The sequence below is a fragment of the Scyliorhinus canicula genome, chromosome 4 (genome assembly GCF_902713615.1).
Source record: "Scyliorhinus canicula chromosome 4, sScyCan1.1, whole genome shotgun sequence".
NCBI classification, from domain to species: Eukaryota; Metazoa; Chordata; class Chondrichthyes; order Carcharhiniformes; family Scyliorhinidae; genus Scyliorhinus; species Scyliorhinus canicula.
In genome coordinates this window covers 21,509,352-21,529,274 of record NC_052149.1, presented here as the reverse complement: position 1 = coordinate 21,529,274, position 19,923 = coordinate 21,509,352, and the positions used below count along the sequence as shown (strand labels likewise).

At 40.8% G+C, this 19,923-nt stretch overlaps 1 protein-coding gene across 1 annotated transcript in view; it reads left to right on the top strand.

The window, feature by feature from the left end:
* glmna (glomulin, FKBP associated protein a) overlaps positions 1 to 19,923 on the top strand; it is a 57,212-nt gene that overhangs the window by 13,987 nt on the left and 23,302 nt on the right. Inside the window, exons 3-10 of the mRNA XM_038793821.1 lie at positions 5,380 to 5,448; positions 7,070 to 7,195; positions 8,152 to 8,271; positions 10,054 to 10,162; positions 10,310 to 10,313; positions 11,614 to 11,859; positions 11,971 to 12,073; positions 15,040 to 15,230. Of these exons, the coding sequence (XP_038649749.1) occupies positions 5,410 to 5,448; positions 7,070 to 7,195; positions 8,152 to 8,271; positions 10,054 to 10,162; positions 10,310 to 10,313; positions 11,614 to 11,859; positions 11,971 to 12,073; positions 15,040 to 15,230 (938 nt within the window). The 5' untranslated portion in view covers positions 5,380 to 5,409. The remainder of the gene's footprint in view (positions 1 to 5,379; positions 5,449 to 7,069; positions 7,196 to 8,151; positions 8,272 to 10,053; positions 10,163 to 10,309; positions 10,314 to 11,613; positions 11,860 to 11,970; positions 12,074 to 15,039; positions 15,231 to 19,923) is intronic.

Here is a 19,923-nt window from a genome sequence, read left to right as displayed (position 1 = left end):
CTCCAATACAGGAGCGTCGGTTATCTCAGCTTTCAGCCAGTCACATGCCTCTTGAAAGTCCGCTGTCCATTGAAATTTTTGACGTTTCTTCAGCAAGTCCATAAGTGGAGTAATCACGCCACAAAACTTTTGCACAAATGTTCGATCAAATCCACTCATGCTAAGAAATCGCATTATTTCCCTTTGTCTCTAGAGTATCGGAAACTCCTCGAAGAAAGTGATTCGGGCTTCTCCAAATTCACTTTCGGCCAGGTTCATCACCAAACCCGCCGCTTGAATTTGATCGAAGAACTCCATACGCTGTTTTAAATGTCCTTTCCCTGTCTGGAAGTTGGAAAATAAAAGTAGATTGTCCCACTTTCTCACGGCAATCCTTCAAACGTGGGATAGGGTAAGAGTCCGTTCTTGTAACTGCATTCCCCTTTCTGTAGTCCACACACAACCGTTGGGTACCGTCTGGTTTAGGTACCATCACTATGGGTGAGCTCCATTGGCTGCAACCCACTTCAATTATGCCATTTTTAAGCATACTCTCAATCTCTGTTAACCTGTGCCAATTTTAAAGGATTAAGTCTATATGGATGTTGTTTGATCGGAACAGCATTTCCCACATCTACACATGTATAGCCATTTTAGTACTTCCCAATTTATCTCGATAAACTTGCCCATGTGATATCAATAACTCTTCCAGGTCAGTTCGCTTTTCCTCTGGAAGGCAACTTAAAAATTCATCCCAATTTTTAAGAACATCCTCATTTTCCAATTTAATTTGAAGTATGTCAAATTCACAGTCATCTGGATTTGGTTTGTCACTTTGAGTTAGAATCACTAAAACCTCCTTTTTCTCTCCTTCCCTTTCAAAGTACCTTTTAAGCATATTCACATGACACACTCGGTGAGTCTTCCTTCTGTCTGGTGTTTTTACCACATAATTCACCTCACTTAATTTCCTTTCAATCTGATACGGTCCACAAAACCTAGCTTTTAAAGTCTCACCTACCACTGGTAACAACACTAAAACTTTATCCGCACTGGCCAAACTACGAACTTTGGATTTCTTGTCCGCTACCTGTTTCATCACATTTTGTGCAACTCTCAAATGTTGTCTAGCCAATTCATCTGCTCTATTTAATCGTTCCCTAAAATTTGACACGTAATCCAATAGTGTAATTTCCGATTTCTCACCCACCAATTTTTCCTTAATCAATTTAAGTGGTCCTCTTACCTCATGACCAAAAATTAGTTCAAAAGGACTAAATTTGGTAAACTCATTAGGTGCATCCCTAATTGCAAACAATACAAATGGAATTCCTTTATCCCAATCCTCTGGATAATCTTGACAATACGCCCTCAACATTGTCTTAATGTCTGATGCCACCTTTCTAACGCTCCCTGCGATTCTGGATGGTAAGCAGTTGATTTGAATTGTTTTATTCCTAAGCTATCCATAACTTCTTTGAATAACTTTGAGGTAAAATTTGATCCTTGATCCGATTGTAATTCTGTGGGTAGTCCATATCTAGTAAAGAATTTAAGTAACTCCTCCACAATCCTTTTAGCTGTAATATTACGTACTGGAATGGCCTCTGGAAACCTAGTAGACACATCCATTATAGTCAAAAGATATTGATTCCCACTTTTTGTTTTGGGAAGCGGTCCTACACAATCAATTAGGACCCTCGTAAAAGGTTCCTCAAATGCTGGAATGGGTATTAAGGGCGCTGGTTTTATCACTGCTTGAGGTTTCCCTATCATTTGACATGTGTGACACGATTGACAAAATTTAACTACATCTTTATGTAGTCCAGGCCAATAAAAATGTTTCTGGATTTTAGCTTGAGCTTTCCCTATTCCCAAATGACCTCCCACTGGTACCTCATGTGCAACTCGCAACACTTCCTTTCTATACCCTACCGGCAATACTACTTGATGAACTTAGGCCCACTTTTCATCTGCCAGCATATGTACAGGTCTCCTTTTTCACATCATGACATCCCTTTTACGGTAATAACATTCTGGTATACGCTCAGATTCCTCTTCCGTATATGCTTCCTGATATATCTGTTTTATTTCTACATCTTTCTGTTGTAACTCCGCCAATTTTCCTGAACTAAAAATATCTGCCTCATCCTCCACCCGTTATTGTTCTTTTTCAACCATCAGATCAAAAATAGTTTCTGATAATTGCACCTCAACTTCATCTTCACTCTTTGATTTCTCCTCTTGTCTTAACCTGTGACTTTGCGACCTTGTTACTGCACAATCCGGAAAAATCCCAGGATGTTCGTCCTTCAACCCTTCAGTTGTCTGATTTTCCACTGGCTTATCAACCAGTAGGCATCACTCGCACCTGCGATCCAGCTATATCATTACCCAAGATAAACTGTATTCCTGGACAGGATAGTTTATCTATTACTCCTACTATCACTTCACCACTCTTCACTGGACTTTCCAACCTTACCTTATATAATGGAACGCCACTCCTTTCACCCTGAATTCCACATATCACCTTTTAGGGGCTGGTTTAGCTCACTCGGCTAAATCGCTGGCTTTTAAAGCAGGCCAGCAGCACGGTTCGATTCCCGTACCAGCCTCCCCGGACAGGCGCTGGAATGTGGCGACTAGGGGCTTTTCACAGTAACTTCGTTGAAGTCTACTCGTGACAATAAGCGATTTTCATTTCATTTTCATTTCATTTTCTGGCAACATTCTTCCCAGACTACATAATTCCTCATCTCTTACCATTAAAGATTGACTAGCCCCTGTATCTCTTAAAATTGTGACTTCTTTACCTTCTCCTGCTGATACACATGAGTAAACTTTACCCACACAAGTAAATTCTTTAAAGACATCGGGCACCTTCTTAACAATTACTTCTTGAACAGACTGTACAATCGTTTGCATCTCCTTCACTTCCCTTGGGCTTTCCTTTACCACTCTAACAAATCCCACTGTCTTATCCTGTTTTACTACATCAACCTTCCCAGTGCTTTCCTTCAACCACCAACACTGTGACTTTACATGGCCTAGTTTATTACAGTGAAAACATTTGAAACTTTTAATTTCTTTTCCACCCTCCTGGATTTCTTTTTAAATCTGAGGTACACTCTCTTATTGTCTCCCATCAGATCACCTTTACCTTTACCACTTGAGTATTTCTCATGCCCCCAGTTTCTATCCCTCACCGGCTGAAACTGATGTCGGCAACCAATCTTTGATTTATGAACTAATTCATAATCATCTGCCATTTCTGTTGCTAATCGTGCAGTTTTAATTCTCTGTTCTTCCACATGAGTTCTCACTACATCCGAAATTGAATTTTTAAACTCCTCCGAAAGTATAATTTCTCTTAAGAACTTCATACGTTTGGTCTATTTTCAAAGCCCTTATCCACCTATCAAAATTACTCTGTTTGAGCCTTTCAAACTCCATGTATGTTTGACCAAATTCTCTCCTTAAATTTCTAAACCTTTGTAAACTTCACGCACTAGCTCATATGCACTTAAGATGGATTTCTTCACCTCCTCATACGTTCCAGATACCTCCTCCGGTAGTGATGCAAACACTTCACTAGCCCTACCTACCAGCTTTGTTTGAATCAGTAATACCCACATGTCCTGTGGCCATTTCATTTGTTTAGCTACCTTCTCAAATGAAATGAAAAAGGCTTCTACCTCCTTCTCGTCAAACCTTGGCAATGCTTGGACATATTTAAATAGATCCCCACCGCGTCTTCGACTATGACGCTCTGTCTCATTATCCTCATCCATCTCCTCCAACTGCACGTGTCCCTTTATGTCTGCCAATTTTAACTGATTTTCATGGTCCAGAGCCATTTTCCGAAGTTCAAACTCTCTATTTTTCCCTTTCCTCTCTATCTCTTTCTTTGTTTCTTTCTTCTCTCCTTTTCTTTTTCCTTTCTATCTCTATCTCTTTTTCTTTCATTGCATATTCAAGCCACTTTAATTCTTTTTCATGTTCAAGTTGCTTTAATTCTTTTTCATGTTCAAATTGCTTAATCTGCAACTGGAGCTTTGCCATATCTAATGAGTCAGAATGTATCACAGACAAACGTAAATGCGCAGATACCGCCATAATTACCTCACCTTTTCGTATTTTGCTAGGCAGTGTTAACTGCAATGCTTTTGCCAAACCTAACGGTCTGTTTTTAGTCTTTGCCTGTAAGGTATCCCGTGTTACCACGTCCACCCCTAAAAACTTCTGAGCCTCCGAAAGAGCCATTGTTCACAACACTCTCCCCACTTAAACTAAAATACCACACCGGAAAAGCCACAATCCTTCACTGTCTTTAAGTTCACAAAAGCCAATCCAATAGATAGAATTTTATCACGGATGAGCCCCCAATTGTTATGGGAGCGGTGTTTTCAGAACCCCAAAATGTATCATGGAGTTCACCGACCACCCCCTTTAATGGATTGTTACTTTTGAAGCACACAGATTGTTCTCTAGGTGTGGTATTACAATTATGGACACGTGGGTTTTTAAACACAAAACAATATTTGTTCCATGAATTCAACTTAACCTTTTAAATAAACATTGAATCACTTAACACCCCTTACTTCAAAGATAACCCCGAAAATAATACAACACTAAATAATCCCTCAAAATGTTCCTTCAAACCTCCAAAGGACTTCACCTTTAACAACAGACATGAGGTTACATTCAATATACTTATAGTCTTTGGATTTTCAGACATCAACAGACCAGTTCTGTGTTTTCTTCTTGCAGCCTTTTGCAAAACACACAAACACTCCCAGCTTTCTCCTCAAACCTGAAACTAAAAGCAGAAGTGAGCTCAGCTCAGCTCCCCCCACCCTCTGACATCACTTCAGTAATATGAGCTGCTGCATTTTGTAAAGGTACTTTGGTTAAACATCCATTTCTTAAAGGCATTCTCACATGACACTTGCTATTAGAGTCAAACCAACTCCCTGTTAGCTCAGTGGGTAAACATGAATGTTATGTTACGAAACCATGCAACTGAAGAATGGAAGATCTAGTTAACGTAAGCTGTCTGTTATTAACTGAGGTGATGCTGGAGGGTGTTATCCATGTAGCTGAGGGTTGAAATTAAAACTGAAGTAAATATAGAGTGTGAACTCTGAATTTTCACACGTACACCAGCCTGGGCTGCGGTCAGCTGGGGTGCTCACACCACTGACAAGTTGAAATGAATTCATTTAGGATATTAGCGAATCTTATGATATTCCTAGTCATTATGGCTCAGTTCCATAGTGTTATCAAATGAGTTGGTGAATTGACTTACATTATCAGTGTTAATTTTTATATGTATCTTAATCGCAGAGAGGCTTCTACACACTTCAAATTTAATGCCTGTGTTTTTCCCACATATTCCAGTTCTCAGTGTTAGTACAAAACAGCAGCTAAATGGCTTTAGAAGAACTAGAAGGAGTAATTGAGCGATGTGTAAGTACTGGGAGCCTTATTATTCTTTCATTATGTTGCTATTCATATGCAGCAAAATCACAATTATATTGTAGAGGTGACAATACAATTTTGCAGGTGTTGATCCTCAAACCTTACTGTTTAACCATGCTTAAATATTGCCACATTTGACAAGTGAGTCTCACTTGGTGAGAATCCAGAGCTTTCAGAAGCTTTATATTTACAGTTATAATGTAAACATTCCATCTCAGCAAACACTTAGGTCAGGATTTTCACTACTGAGGCGGGCAGCTCGAATTGGAATTTGTGATTTGTTGGATTCACCTTGGGATAAAGTGCTCTGAGTTGTGTGACTTTTTCTTCCGGGTTGGGGGTTGGAGTTGTGCCCATCAACCCTGGAAGTAGACCATAGACATTCTCAGTTCTCTGGGACTTATCCCCAGTCTTTTCGGAAGCTTTTGGTCTCTACAACCCTCACCCACTTCCTTGGCCCTCATATCCTCCACACCATTTCCATAACCACTCAACCAATATCCACCATGGGCAGACCTCAGGAGTCATGCGGAGGTGGAAAAATATACTTTTAACAATCTAATAAATCTCCCATGCACATTTGATAGTAACAAAAACTATAATTTATAGAATCCATTCAAAGCTTTTGAATCTCCTCGTGGGTAATCCTTCATAAAAATAAACACACTTCTATTCAGACCCTGCATCAAAGGCAGCTAATCCTTTATTATCTACTTTAAACTGCCAATCAAAATGTGAACTCAGAACCCCTGCTGAGATAATTGTTGCATTTGAAACTCAGTCAATCATTCATTATGACATAATAAAAGACCGTGTCAACAAATATCTTATTGAAACTGCACAGCCAGATGCTCCTTTTTTATCTAACCTGCAGCGGATGGCCTGTCAATCAAAGCAGTTCAACAGAGGTTTTTTTATTAATTCTCAGCAACAGCTGCAGTCTTTTTTTTTTAAGTTTAAAGAGCAGAGGATTTAAAAGTCAGAACAGAAGGTTAAATTTACCTTATCCGCAACAGCCAAAAGGGGATCTGTTTTAACTCAGGTCAGATTTCCAATGGCCCTGCTGAGTTCAGTTGCCCTCATGTGTGAATCATGCCCCACCTCTTTCCCCTACACGTTCTGTTGGAAATGGTGGCAGGACTTGCATATCCAGATCCCTTCGGCCATTTTTAAATGCCCGCAAGAATCTCCTCAACATTGTGAAATCTGGCTCTTAGTCAATTAGACAGGTGCCTACTAAAGCAATATTTAATATTCCTTGTGAGTTAGTATTTCATCTTGACATGAAATGTTCATGTAATTAAATATCTTTAACCTTTGAAAATTAACTACGAGGTGCCTAATAATTTTTAAAATAGAATAGTTGATTAATTATGGTCATAGATTCCAGGCAAATCTTATTAGTTCTGGATTATTGTTACAGACATACTTCAAACCTAGTTTTGTGGGAATGACTTGGAGAGCAGTAATGAGTCGTGAAATTTGTAATTATACTGTGATTGACCACTATAATGCTGTATACAGATGTTTTACTTCAGGTAGCATCAATAATAATTGCCTGCAATTATTTTGTATTATGTGATTAAAAAGGCTGATTTACTCATTTTAGCGAGGTCTACCTGAGACAGAGTTTAAGGAAGAAGATCACAGCATATTTCAGACAGCAGCCTGTCAGTGCCTGGAAGAAGGGCATGCAGCTAAACTTTTGGAAATTCTGCAAGATGAAAAAAATAAGGTGCTACAGTAATTTTAAAATGCCTCCTCTTTGATACAAATATACTATTGTCGATAAATATCTTGTTTTAAAATTTTATACTTCAAATTCAATTACTTCATGCAGTGCAAATAACTTAAAAGCACCAAGCCAAAAGAACTGTTACTTGATTTTAACGTTCACTACAGCACCATTTAAAATTAGGAATATGTCTTACTGTCGCGTGTTAGAGACCATCTGGTTGAATAGATCTTTCATGTGTGTGTGTATATATTAATGTATATTGAAATGCAGCAGGCAGTTCCTGTCCCAAGAAGTCTTTAAAACAGCAAATTGGATGAATATGTAATTAATTTATATTTTGATGGTGTTCGCTGGTATGGGCTCAGTTTAATTTCTCTACAAGACAGTACCTCAGCCAATGTAACACTTCCCCACAACTGCACTGAAATTATGGCTGAGATTGTATTCGAGAAAACCTTGAATGTGACCTATAACCTTGTGAATTGGAGTTGGAAATGAAGTGCATAACACCTCAATCAAACTAGGTTCTTTCGAAAATATTAAACAGCGCAGTGTACTGATGTTGTAGTAAGAGCTCCTCGGCAGAATAAACTTTTAAAAAATAAATTTAGAGTACCCAATTCATTTTTTCCAATTAAGGGACAATTTAGCGTGACCAATTCACCTATCCTGCACATCTTTGGGTTGTGGGAGTGAAACCCAGACAAACACGGGGAGAATGTGCAAACTCCACATGGACAGTGACCTAGAGCCGGGAATGAACCTGGGACCTTGGCGCTGTGAGACAGCAGTGGTAACCACTGCGCCACCGTGCTGCCCGGCAGAATAAACTTTAACCTTTCTATGGGAACATTTTGTGAAGAAATTAATGGAACATCTATGTGTATTTGACCTATGTAATTTACTATTCGATTTTCTATTTCTTTACCCTGCCCTTGTTCAATATCTTACAGGACTTTGTTATCTGCATGGGCTGGAATTTTGTTGGTCCTATTGTCAGTTGTGCTTTGAAAGACGAGCAAGAACCGGAGTACAGGGAAAATTGCTTGAAAATACTAGACCATGTAGTACAGGTAAGTACATAAACTAGGGATGTAACCATAAATCAAAGTGCAGAGCTTGTTGCGTACTTTAAGGAAGAGAAAACCTTTTGATGTTAAGATATCTGAAATCCATTACAGCCAATGAATTTATTTTGAAGTGCCATCAGTTGTTATGTGAACAAAGGTACTAGCTAATTTGTACAATACTAGGTCCCAGAATTAGCAATAAACAAGTGACCAACCATTTAATCTATATTTGGTGGTTCTGATCATGAGATAAGTATTAGCTAGGACACTGGGATAATTCTACTCTTCTATAATTAGTACAGTGAGATCTTTTACATCCACCTGAATAAGTAGAGAGAACATTGACAATGTCTTGTTGCCAAAAATGAACATCTGACAAAGCAGTAGTCACTCAGCAATCAGCTGAAACATCACCTTAGATTGGGGTTACAGTCTTTGGAGTGGGGCTTGAGGCAACAACCTTCAGGGTTGAGTTTGACCAGCTGAGCTAAACTGACATTTTAAAGTCCTGAGTGGTACCACACTTTCCCGTGAGTCAGAAGCTTTTGGGTTCTTGCCTCACTTGGCACATAATCCCTGGCTGACACTTCATTACAGCATTGAGGGACTATGACAAACTAATTCAACTTCAGGAATAAGATATTAACGTTTTTGAGGCTTGAAAAGTTTTGTATCTATCTGCAATTTATTATTCTTGTGATAATAAATTGGTGGCGTGTTAGCACAGTGGTTAGCACTGTTGCTTCACAGGGGCAGGGTCCCAGGTTTGATTCCTGGCCTGGGTCACTGTCTGTGCGGACTCTACATGTTCTCCCTGTGTCTATGTCGGTTTCCTCCGGGTGCTCCGGTTTCCTCCCACAAGTCCCGAAAGACGTGCGGTTAGGTGAATTGGACATTCTGAATTCTCCCTCTGTGTACCCAAACAGGTGCCGGAATGTGACGACAAGGGGCTTTTCACAGTAACTTCATTGCAGTGTCAATGTAAGCCTACTTGTGACAATAAAGATCATTATTATTAGAGGTGCCATCTTTCCGATTAAACCAAATCCCTGTCTGTAGCTACACTTCAAGATCTGCTTCATTGAGTATGAAGCACTTTGGGCTACCCTGAAGTTGTGAAAGGCACTATATAAAGAAGTTTCTTCTTTAATAGACTTTACCTTTTCCTAAATAATACACTAAGTAATAAACACACTGGTGGGTCACCTTTGGCTTTCCCACAGGAAGCCAGCACAATTTCTTTCCCTCAGAGTACATTACTTTTTTAAAAATAAATTTAGAGTACCCAGTTCCTTTTTCCAATTAAAGGGCAATTTAATGTGGCCAATCACCTAACCTGCACATCTTTTGGGTTGTGGGGGTGAAACTCACGCAAACACAGGGAGAATGTGCAAACGGACAGTGACCGAGGGCCGGGATCGAACCTGGGACCTTTGCGCCGTGAAGCAGCAACTCTACCACTGCGGCAGCATGCTGCCCCTCAGAGTATATTTCTGATGAGGTGATGCGCAGCCGGGGATTATGAAGCTCTGCTTAGCTGTAATGTACAGCCGCTGCAGTAATAGGCAGATTTGTGGTATAAAAATTCAGTTAATTTACTACCTGGGGGCATGATTGAATGATAATTTTCAAACATGGAGCCTATGACAAATATAATATATTACAATTATATATTTAAAAAAAAATAAAAGCCACAAAAACTGTTTATCTTACTCTGGAAATCAGATTGGTTTGTCACAAAATGATATAAATTTGCTTCACAATCTGAAGTTTTTTTCCTTTTAGATAAGCAACCCAAAGGAACTTTTGGTGGGCTTACTTGAGCAGATTGAGGAGGCTTTTGGAAATAACATATCAAAAACTATCTTATTGCTACTTCAGCCACTTCAGACAGGTAATTTGAAATTTCATTTCCAAGTGAGTTGACTTTATCAAAGACTAGCAAATTCAGTGGTCTAAATTGGTCTCTTACTGAACCTTACCAGCTAGCTGCTACTTCTGTTTTACTCTATGCATTCTTTATTTCACCTGTTTACTTCAGTTATGTTGTTTTTAAAGAAGCAAATTGTTACCAGAATGCTTTGCAGAAGCAGGATTTATCTTTTGTTTCAGGACCGTTTGAAATTTTTATGTTTTAAATATTCATGTGATTCTACACTAAACATAAAAACTGATGATAAATATATCAGACTTGATCCCAAGATGACACGACTTGCAATCAAAGGAAAATGTCAAGTCAACCTAATGTATTTCTTAGAAGACCAACCTGCTTTTATTTAAACAAATTGCAGAGGCAATGTTTGGCTTGACTAATTTTTGTTAAGTCGCAAACTGACGTTGGTTTTTAATTGGCCATAACTTCCGAGCTCTTCGGCCTCAGATTGGGGGAGTACGCCAAAGATGTGCTGGGGGGCCCCTTTCGGAACTTCGCAGGTGAGGGTTTGCACGATGATTGCCCTGAAGCACAAACTTCCTCTGTGCAATTGGCCTGCACTGGGAACCATCTGGAAATGCGATTTTAAATTGCAAACTTTGGATGACCCTGACAGGGTTACACCAATAGTTACTCAGACAAAGTTAGAAGAATTAAAACCTCTTCTAACTTCTGGGCAACAATAATTTTATTAAAAATTTAGAGTATTCAATTATTTTTTTTCCAATTAAGAGGCAATTCAGCGTGGCCAATCCACCCACGCTCCACATCTTTGGGTTGTGGGGATGAGACCCACACAGACACGGGGAGAATGTGCAAACTCCACACGGACAGTGACCTGGGGTCAGGGTCGAACCTGGATCTTCGGTGTCGTGAGACAGCAGTGCTAACCACTGTGCCGCCATGCCGCTCCCTGGGTAACAATTCTGAAAGCCCAGACCAACACCCCCCCCCCCCCCCTACCCCCAAGGTATTTCCCGAACCCCCGTGGGATGCCCCTCCGCTTCCCAGCAGGCCTGATTCCCATCCCCACCCCTGAGGTATGATTTCACCCCACCCCTCAAACCTATCCACTTACCATAGACACACCTTCTCCTTGGCCTGTTAATTTTAATCGACCTTTAAACTTACCTGGTTTATAGCAGCTAACGCCCCTGCCTGGATCACGCCCGACCTGAATCGGAAGGTCAAGTGAGACAGGCAGGGAAGAAATTTAAGGAAAGTAATTGGGTGCAGAGTAGCAGTCTGACTGACACTGATTGCCACTCCAAGGAAATTATGGCCCAATATATTCTGGGATTCTGCAAGTATGGAATATTTGTGTAGTTAAGATCTTTTCTTGTGATAATTGTATATTTACAGAGGTTTTACCTGATTTCTTGGATTTAACTCTATAAAAATTGTTTTTCCAGTGCTATTAAAATGAAGCATAAAAAGGCATATTCCGTTGGACTGTCTCTTGCAACTATTCAAAGCCAACTCTCCCAGCTACCTGTACCGTATACTACTGAGCAACGTAAACAGGATGAATATGAGCTTTGCAAATGTTGTATGGCTGTTATTTCTTTTATTAAACCATTTGTGGATGAAGTGAATCGAGCAACAAAATCTAAGCAAAACCCTTCCTGTAATGAGCTAAAGGAGGAACTACTGAAATTGTAGGTAAACTTAATTTTAATTTCAGTGATCTACATGTTTGTTTCAACTGAGCTTTTGTCAGGAAAATTCATGTCCGTGCTTCCTAATTAATATTTTTGCAATTGATGCAGCTGCATGAAAAGTTTGGAATACCCACTGCTGACAGCACAGTTACATCCATTAACTGAAGAGATTGAGGACAATTCATTGAGGACTTTTGCCACTGAAATTCTGGTAAGCTTGATCTGCCCACACCATATTTTCTTGTTTATGGTACGGTCTTATTCTGTTGCTTTGGTACAGGTTTACATTCTGAATAAATTAACTCGAAGTGAAACAACTTATTGTGTTATTTTTTTTTAATGTTTCTTGTCCAATTTCCTTTTTTTAGCATGCACCATTATAATAGGATAAAATCAGAGAATTTACAGTGCAGAAAATATTGCATCTAATTGCATCTTAATAAAATTACCCAATTCCTCTAATCACAGTTATGAAAATAGACTGCATTGAAAAGTTCTTTGAATTTAATTTATGGATTTTTTTGTCACTGGGATTGAGATCATTTGATCAGCTGTCTCTACCACTTCACGCCCTTCCCTTAGCTTACCTGGTCAGACGCCCTCTAATGTTCCTCCCTGCCCGAGCCTCACATCGCTCTTTAGTTTCTCTCCTATCCCCTCTCATTAAGAAGTCTTACAACACCAGGTTAAAGTCCAACAGGTTTGTTTCAAATCACTAGCTTTCGGAGCACTGCTCTTTCCTCCGGTGAATGAGCAGTGCTTCGAAAGCTAGTGATTTGAAACAAACCTGTTGGACTTTAACCTGGTGTTGTAAGACTTCTTACTGTGCTCACCCTAGTTCAAAGCCGGCATCTCCACATCATGCCCTCTCATTAAGCCATTGATTTAGGCTAAGGGGTGGCAGATTTCAAAACAGAAATGAGGAGGAATTACTTCACTCAAAGGTTGTGAACTCTCTACCCGAGTACAGTGAATGCTGGGACACTAAACAAACTTGAGGAGGCAGATAGATTTTTAATTAGTGACTGGATGAAGGGATACGGGGAGCAGACAGGAAGATGAAAATTATGAGATTAGCCTTGATTATATTGAATGGTGGAGCAGCTCGAGGGGATGAATTACCTATCCCTGCTCCGTTCTTGTGTTCTTATGTCCTCTCTGAGCTCATCTTATCCATGAGGGGAAATTTGGAAAATGATAGAGAAAGAAGAAGTCGAAACTCCAGGGTAGTAACATGGTTAATGATAGCCAGAGCATTACAGGAAGGGGCAGAGCGTGCAAACATAAGAGCGCATCAGCAATAGGATCAGAGTATTGAAAAATAGTTTTAAGAAATAATTAAAGGCTCTTTATTTGAATGCACACAGCATTTTGAGCAAGATAGATGAATTGATGGTGCAAATAGAAATAAATGGATTTGATATGAAAGTTTGCTGGTCGGACTGGAAATTCAAGCCCAAAGTCAACGGACCTTTGGCTGTTCTCCAAATTTTCCGCAATGATTTCCATCGTGGGTGGGACAGGAAAATCATGGGCCATGGTTGCAAGGTGACCAAGGTTAAATATTCGAGGATATTTCCATGCTCCATTTCCCTCGCCATTCATATTTCTGGATGTGGGAATAGGGGTGGGACTTTAGCATTTGGGATGCAGCCGCCTCTTTTTTTCGTCCGCTCAGCGTGGTTGTCCTGTCTCATGACAGGAAAATCTGACCCAAAGTGTCTACAAAGTGACTGGGCATAAATTGGCAGATGGAGTGTAATGTAGAAAAATGTGAGATTGTCCACCTGGTAAGAAGACTGGAAAAGCCGAATATTATTTAAGCAGAGAAAGGCTGCAGTATGAAGGAACCAGGGTGTCCAATACATAAATCATAAGTTAACATGCAGAGGCAGCAAGTAATTCGGAAGGAAAATGGGTGACCTTTATTGCAAGGAGAATATGGTATGAAAATCTTGCTGCAACTGTACCGGTCATTGGTGTGACTACACCAGGAGTATTGTGGACAAATTTAGTCTTATAGAAGGAGGGATATGCTTGTATTAGAGGTAGTTCAGAGAACATTCAGTAGGTTGATTCATGAGATGAAGGAGTGTCTCATGAGGAAATATTGGGCCAATACTTATTGGAGTTTTAGAAGAATGTAAGTTTATCTTATTGAAATATAGAAGACTCTGAGGGGGCTTGATAAAGATGTTGAGAGAATGTTGCCCCTTTTGGGAGAATCTAGAACTCTGGACACAGTTTCAGGGGTCTCTCATTTAAGACTGAGTTGGGAGGAATTTAATCTCAAAATGTCATGAATCTTTGGAATTCTCTACCTTAGCAAGCAGTGGGGGCTGGGTCATTGAATATCTACAAGACTGAGTTAGACAGATTTTTTGATCTACAAGGGAGTCGAGATTTATTGGGAATAGGCTGGAAAATGAAGTTGAGGCCACAATCCGATGAGCCATGATCTTATTGAATGGCAGAGCAGACTCGAGGGGATGAATAGCTTACTCCTATTTATTTGATCTTATATTCTTATAGCCAGCAATTAACCTGCTGCTGCACCATTTTGTTTGGTGTCCCCCAAGGACATATTGGCCATTTTTCTTATCAATATGCAGCCTCCTGGCGATATCATCCAAATCCACAAGGTCAATTTCCAGACATATGCTGACAGCACCAGCTCTACTTCACCACCACGTCATTTAATCCCTAAATTGTGGGCTGCTTATCTGACATTCAGTACTGAAGGAACTAAATATTGGCATGACAAAAGCTATTGTTTGGAGGAAAGAAAGGTTGTTATGAAAAGATTCCAGATACATTCCTTTAACTCCCAGGAATCAACCAATAGAATGACTAATTTTGATGCTGCACTGTTTCCTGGACTGCCTATACCCAAGCACTGCAAACGATGTGTGAATATTGACCGAATACAGTTTGTTTAGTTGTTCATTGGATGTGTAAATGGAGAAGCCCTTTGTATTTACATGCTGAAACACATACTTACAAAAACCTGTCAATGAATATATAATGGTGCATAGTTTATACTTGACGACACAGTTAGGTTGAGGAATTGGTTTTCAAAGCAATAGTCCTGGACCAAATATTTAAAACATTCAATTTGTTTGATTAATTTGGCAAAGAAGTTTATATATGCTTAAATAGTGCTATTCTCTTCTGTAGGTTTACTTGTTAGCAATGGGCGAATCACTTCCTGTGTTGATGGTCCATCAGTTGCTACAGTCCAGAAAGATATTGCGAGAGATTGACCCTCTGAAAGAAGATGTAAAATACCCTACAAATTCACTGGCAAGCTTGGCATATCTTTTATTTGTTCAGCACATCGGTATTGATCAATTTCCAGCTCTTTACAGGTCTGTAAAGGTGACGGCCCATTATTTTGCACTGTATTCCAGGGATTTTATGTAACAATCTTCAGATAATTGTAACTAGTGTTAGCTAACTCCTGATTCTGAAACTCAAACCATTGCCTCCATGCCCTCCTTCCTGCCCCATCCCACCCCAGAAACTTGGAACTTCTCCTCTCGCTTTTACAAACTTCCTCAAATCTATTTTTTCTAAAGGAACCATTCATTTGGATAGATTTATCCATTCTTCTGCTTGGTTTGGTGTTAATCTATGTGAGGCACTATTGAATTTTTGTTACATTAAATGTGTTTTCCAATGCAAGGTCTTGTTCTGTGATTCCACACTTGAGGACTTTTTTTTAAAAATGGCACGGTTATTTTTGTGTTCCCTCTAGTTCCAAAATTAAACTTGAGAACATAGAACATACCGTGCAGAAGGAGGCCATTCGGCCCATCGAGTCTGCACCGACTCACTTAACCCCTCACTTCCACCCTATCCCCGTAACCCAATAACCACTCCTAACCTTTCTGGACACTAAGGTCAATTTAGCAGGCCAGTGCACGAAACCTGCACGTCTTTGGACTGTGGGAGGAAACCCACGCAGACATGGGGAGAACGTGCAGACTCCGCACAGACAGTGACCCAGTGGAAATCGAACCTGGGACCCTGGTGCTGTGAAGCCACAGTGCTAGCCACATGTCCTACCATGCTGCCCTTCACTGGTACATGGTGGTTAAATAAGTAGAATAACTTCAAAATACAGAATTCGATAAATGCTAGGAGTCATCATGTTCACTCTTCTGCAACATGGCAGAATAAGACATAAAACAGTTGACGTGTTGGTCTTAATTTTCCAGAATCCCCTGGATTTGAGGACGGTTCCATTAGATTGTATAATACCAAATGTAACTCCTTTATTCCAAAAGGAGACAGAAAGCAGAATACTCAGGCCAGTTAGCTTAACGCATGTCAAAGGGAAAATATTGGAAGCCATTACTGAAGATGTTATGGTAAAGTACTTAGAAAAATTCAAGGCAATCAGGCAAAGTCAACATGGTTTTGTGAAAGAGAAATCATTTAAAAAAATTGTTTTTTTAAATTCTCCTTTTTCACATTTTCTCCCAAGTTTACACCCACCAACAATAAACAAAAATCAGTAACAAATATGTCAATCCCCATATCAATAACAACGATCCCATCCTCCCACTAAACCTCAAACATTAGCTCGCATGTTCACACAAACAAATGACAAAAAGGAATTAGCGATCCCCCATAGTCACCATTAACACATACAGCCCCCTCCCCCCCCCCCCCCCCACCCACCCATCCGAACAGATGTTTGATGTTATCCAGTTCTTGAAAGTGCACAATGAATAAAGCCCATGAATTGTAGAACCCCTCCATCCTTCCCCTCAGTTCAAACTTAACCTTCTCAAGAGTCAAGAATACCAACAAGTCCTCCCGCCACGCCAGGGCACAGGGTGGAGAGGCTGCTCTCCATCCCATCAGGATCCGCCTTCGGGCGATCAACGAGGCGAAGGCTACAACATCTGCCTCCGCACCCGTTTCCAACCCTGGCTGGTCCGACACCCCGAATAAGGCCTCCCGGGGGCTCGGGTCCAGTTTCACGTGCACCACTTTAGAACTTACCCTAAAAACCTCCTTCCAGTAATCCTCTAGCTTTGGACAGGACCAAAACATATGAACGGATTAGCCCCCCCCCCCCCCCCCCCCGCAACGTTCACACACATCTTCTACTCTTTCAAAGAATCGGCTCATCCTCACCTTCCTGAGGTGTGCTCCGTATACCACCTTCAGCTGTATCAGCCCGAACCTCGCGCACGAGGTGGAGGCATTCACTCTCCGGGGCACCTCACACCAGAACCCCTCCTCCATATCCTCTCCCAAATCTTCCTCCCACTTTGCTTTGATCCCTTCCAGTGGTGCCTTCTCCTCTTCCAAAATAGCTCCGTAAACCGCCGACACTAACCCCTTCTCCAGTCCCCTGTCATCAACACCTTCTCCAGCAATGTGGAGGCCGGCTCCACCGGGAAGCTCTGTATCTCCTTTCTGGCAAAATCTCGAACCTGCATATATCTAAACATTTCCCCCTGCTCCAGCCCATACTTCGCTTCCAGCTCCTTCAATCCTGCAAACCGACCGCTAAGAAACAAATCAAGAGAAATCATGTTTAACCAATTTATTGGAATTATTTGAAGAAGTAACGTGCTGTGGGTAAAGGGGAACCGGTATGTACTGTACTTAGATTTCTAGAAGGCCTTTGATAAGATGCCGCAACTTGAAGGAAACAAAAGGTCATGGTGTAGTGGGTAACATATTGGCATGGATTAGTGATTGACTAGTTAACAGGAAACAGTTGGCATAAATGGGTCTTTTTCTGGCTGGGGGAATGTAACGAGGTGTACCATAAAGGTAAGTACTGGGGCCTTTTAAAATTTACATAAATGACTTGGATGGAAGCACAGAGAATATGTTTGCTAAATTTGTTGACACAAAGGTAGGTAAGAAAGCAAATTGTGAAGAGGACATTAGGAGGCAAAAGAAGAGGACATGGATAGGTTAAGTGGTGGGCAGCACGGTGACGCAGTGCGTTAGCCCTGTAGTCTCATGGCGCCGAGGTCCCAGGTTCGATCCCGGCTCTGGGTCGCTGTCCGTGTGGAGTATGCACATTCTCCCCATGTTTGCGTGGGTTTCGCCCCCACAACCCAAAGAGTTGCAGACTAGGTGGATTGGACACGCTAAATTGCCCCTTAATTGGAAAAAATGAATTGGGTACACTAAATTCATATAAAAATAAATAGATAGGTTAAGTGATTGGAAAAGAACTGGCATATGGAATATAATGTGGGAAAAATGTGAAACTATCCATTTTGGCAGGAAGAATAAAAAAGAAGGTTCCCAACCTGTGGGAATAATCCAAGAGAGTACTGCAGGTAGTCTGTGGAAAACAAATACATTTACGTATACCTCGTTTGTATCATAATCAATGTTATGCTAATATTTGCAGTGTAATTTGCTTCAAAAATATCCTTGTGTAATATAATCCACAATGTATTGGTGAGTGTGCATCATAAACTATTAGAAATAGTTCCGTTTTTAATACCCGCTGATATATAAATTTGACTCCTATCAACCGTAGATTATGTAAAAAAGAATGTTTAAAACGTTTTGCATACATTGTGGTCCACAAAATCGTTTGATGACTATCTATGATCTGCATAAAGGAAAAGGTTGGGAACCTCCAATCTAGATGGTGAGAGATTGCAGAGCTCAGATTTCAGAGGGATCTGGGTGTCTTAGTGCATGAATTGCTAAAAGTGCTGGTAAAGAGGGCAGCATGGTGGCCTAGTGGTTAGCACAACCGCCTCACGGCGCTGAGGTCCCAGGTTCAATCCCGGCTCTGGGTCACTGTCCGTGTGGAGTTTGCACATTGTCTCCGTGTCTGCGTGGGTTTTGCCCCCACAACCCAAAAATGTGCAGAGTAGGTGGATTGGCCACGCTAAATTGCCCCTTAATTGGAAAAAATAATTGGGTAATCTAAATTTATTAAAAAAAAGTGCTGGTAAAGTTATACAGGACACTGTATAATAGAGGACTGTGCATAGGAGCAGTTTCCTAACCTTTCCTTTTATGTGGGCCATTGATTGATATGAAAAGCTTTTGTGAACCACAACACACTTAAGCCATTCTAAACATCATTTTTTATATAGCCTATGGCTGACGGGAGTCAAACATGTATATCAATGGGTATTAAAAACTCAGCTACTTCTATAGAACAGTACAGCACAGAACAGGCCCTTCGGCCCTCGATGTTGTGCCGAGCAATGATCACCTTACTTAAACCCACGTAACCTGTATCCCAACAATCCCCCCATTAACCTTACACTACGGGCAATTTAGCATGCCCAATCCACCTAACCCGCACATCTTTGGACTGTGGGAAGAAACCGGAGCACCCGGAGGAAACCCACGCACACACAGGGAGGACGTGCAGACTCCACACAGACAGTGACCCAGCCGGGAATCGAACCTGGGACCCTGGAGCTGTGAAGCATTGATGCTAACCACCATGCTACCGTGAGGCCCTAATAGTTTATGATGCACCACTCACAAATACTTTGCAGATTACATTACACAATGTTGTCTATGAAGCAAATTACATGGGGAATAATAAAACATTGATTATAATACATACGAGGTGCACAAAATTGCTTTTTTTTCACGCGCCACCTGCAGTACTCTCGTGGGAACCACTGATGCACAGTATTCGTCTCCTTATTTAAAGGTGGATGTAAATGTGTTTGAAGCAGTTTAGAGAAGATTTACTAGATTAATACTCGCAATGGGCAGGTGTTGTGTTATGAGGAATGATTGGACATGTTAGGCTTGTATCATCCGGAATTTAGCCGAGTAAGTGGCGACTTGATTGAAGCATATAAAGATCCTGAGGGGTCTTGACAGGGTGGATGTGGAGAGGATGTTTTCTCTCATGGGAGAGTCAAGAACCAGGAGCCACTGTTTAAAAATAAGGGATCTCCCACTGAAGACCAAGATGAGAAGAAGGCAATGACTTATCAGGGTGGGTGGCAGGTTGCAGTCAGACGAGCCATGATTTTATTGAGTGGCAGAGCAGGCTTCAAAGGCCAAGTGGCCTACTCCGAAATCCTATGTTTGTAG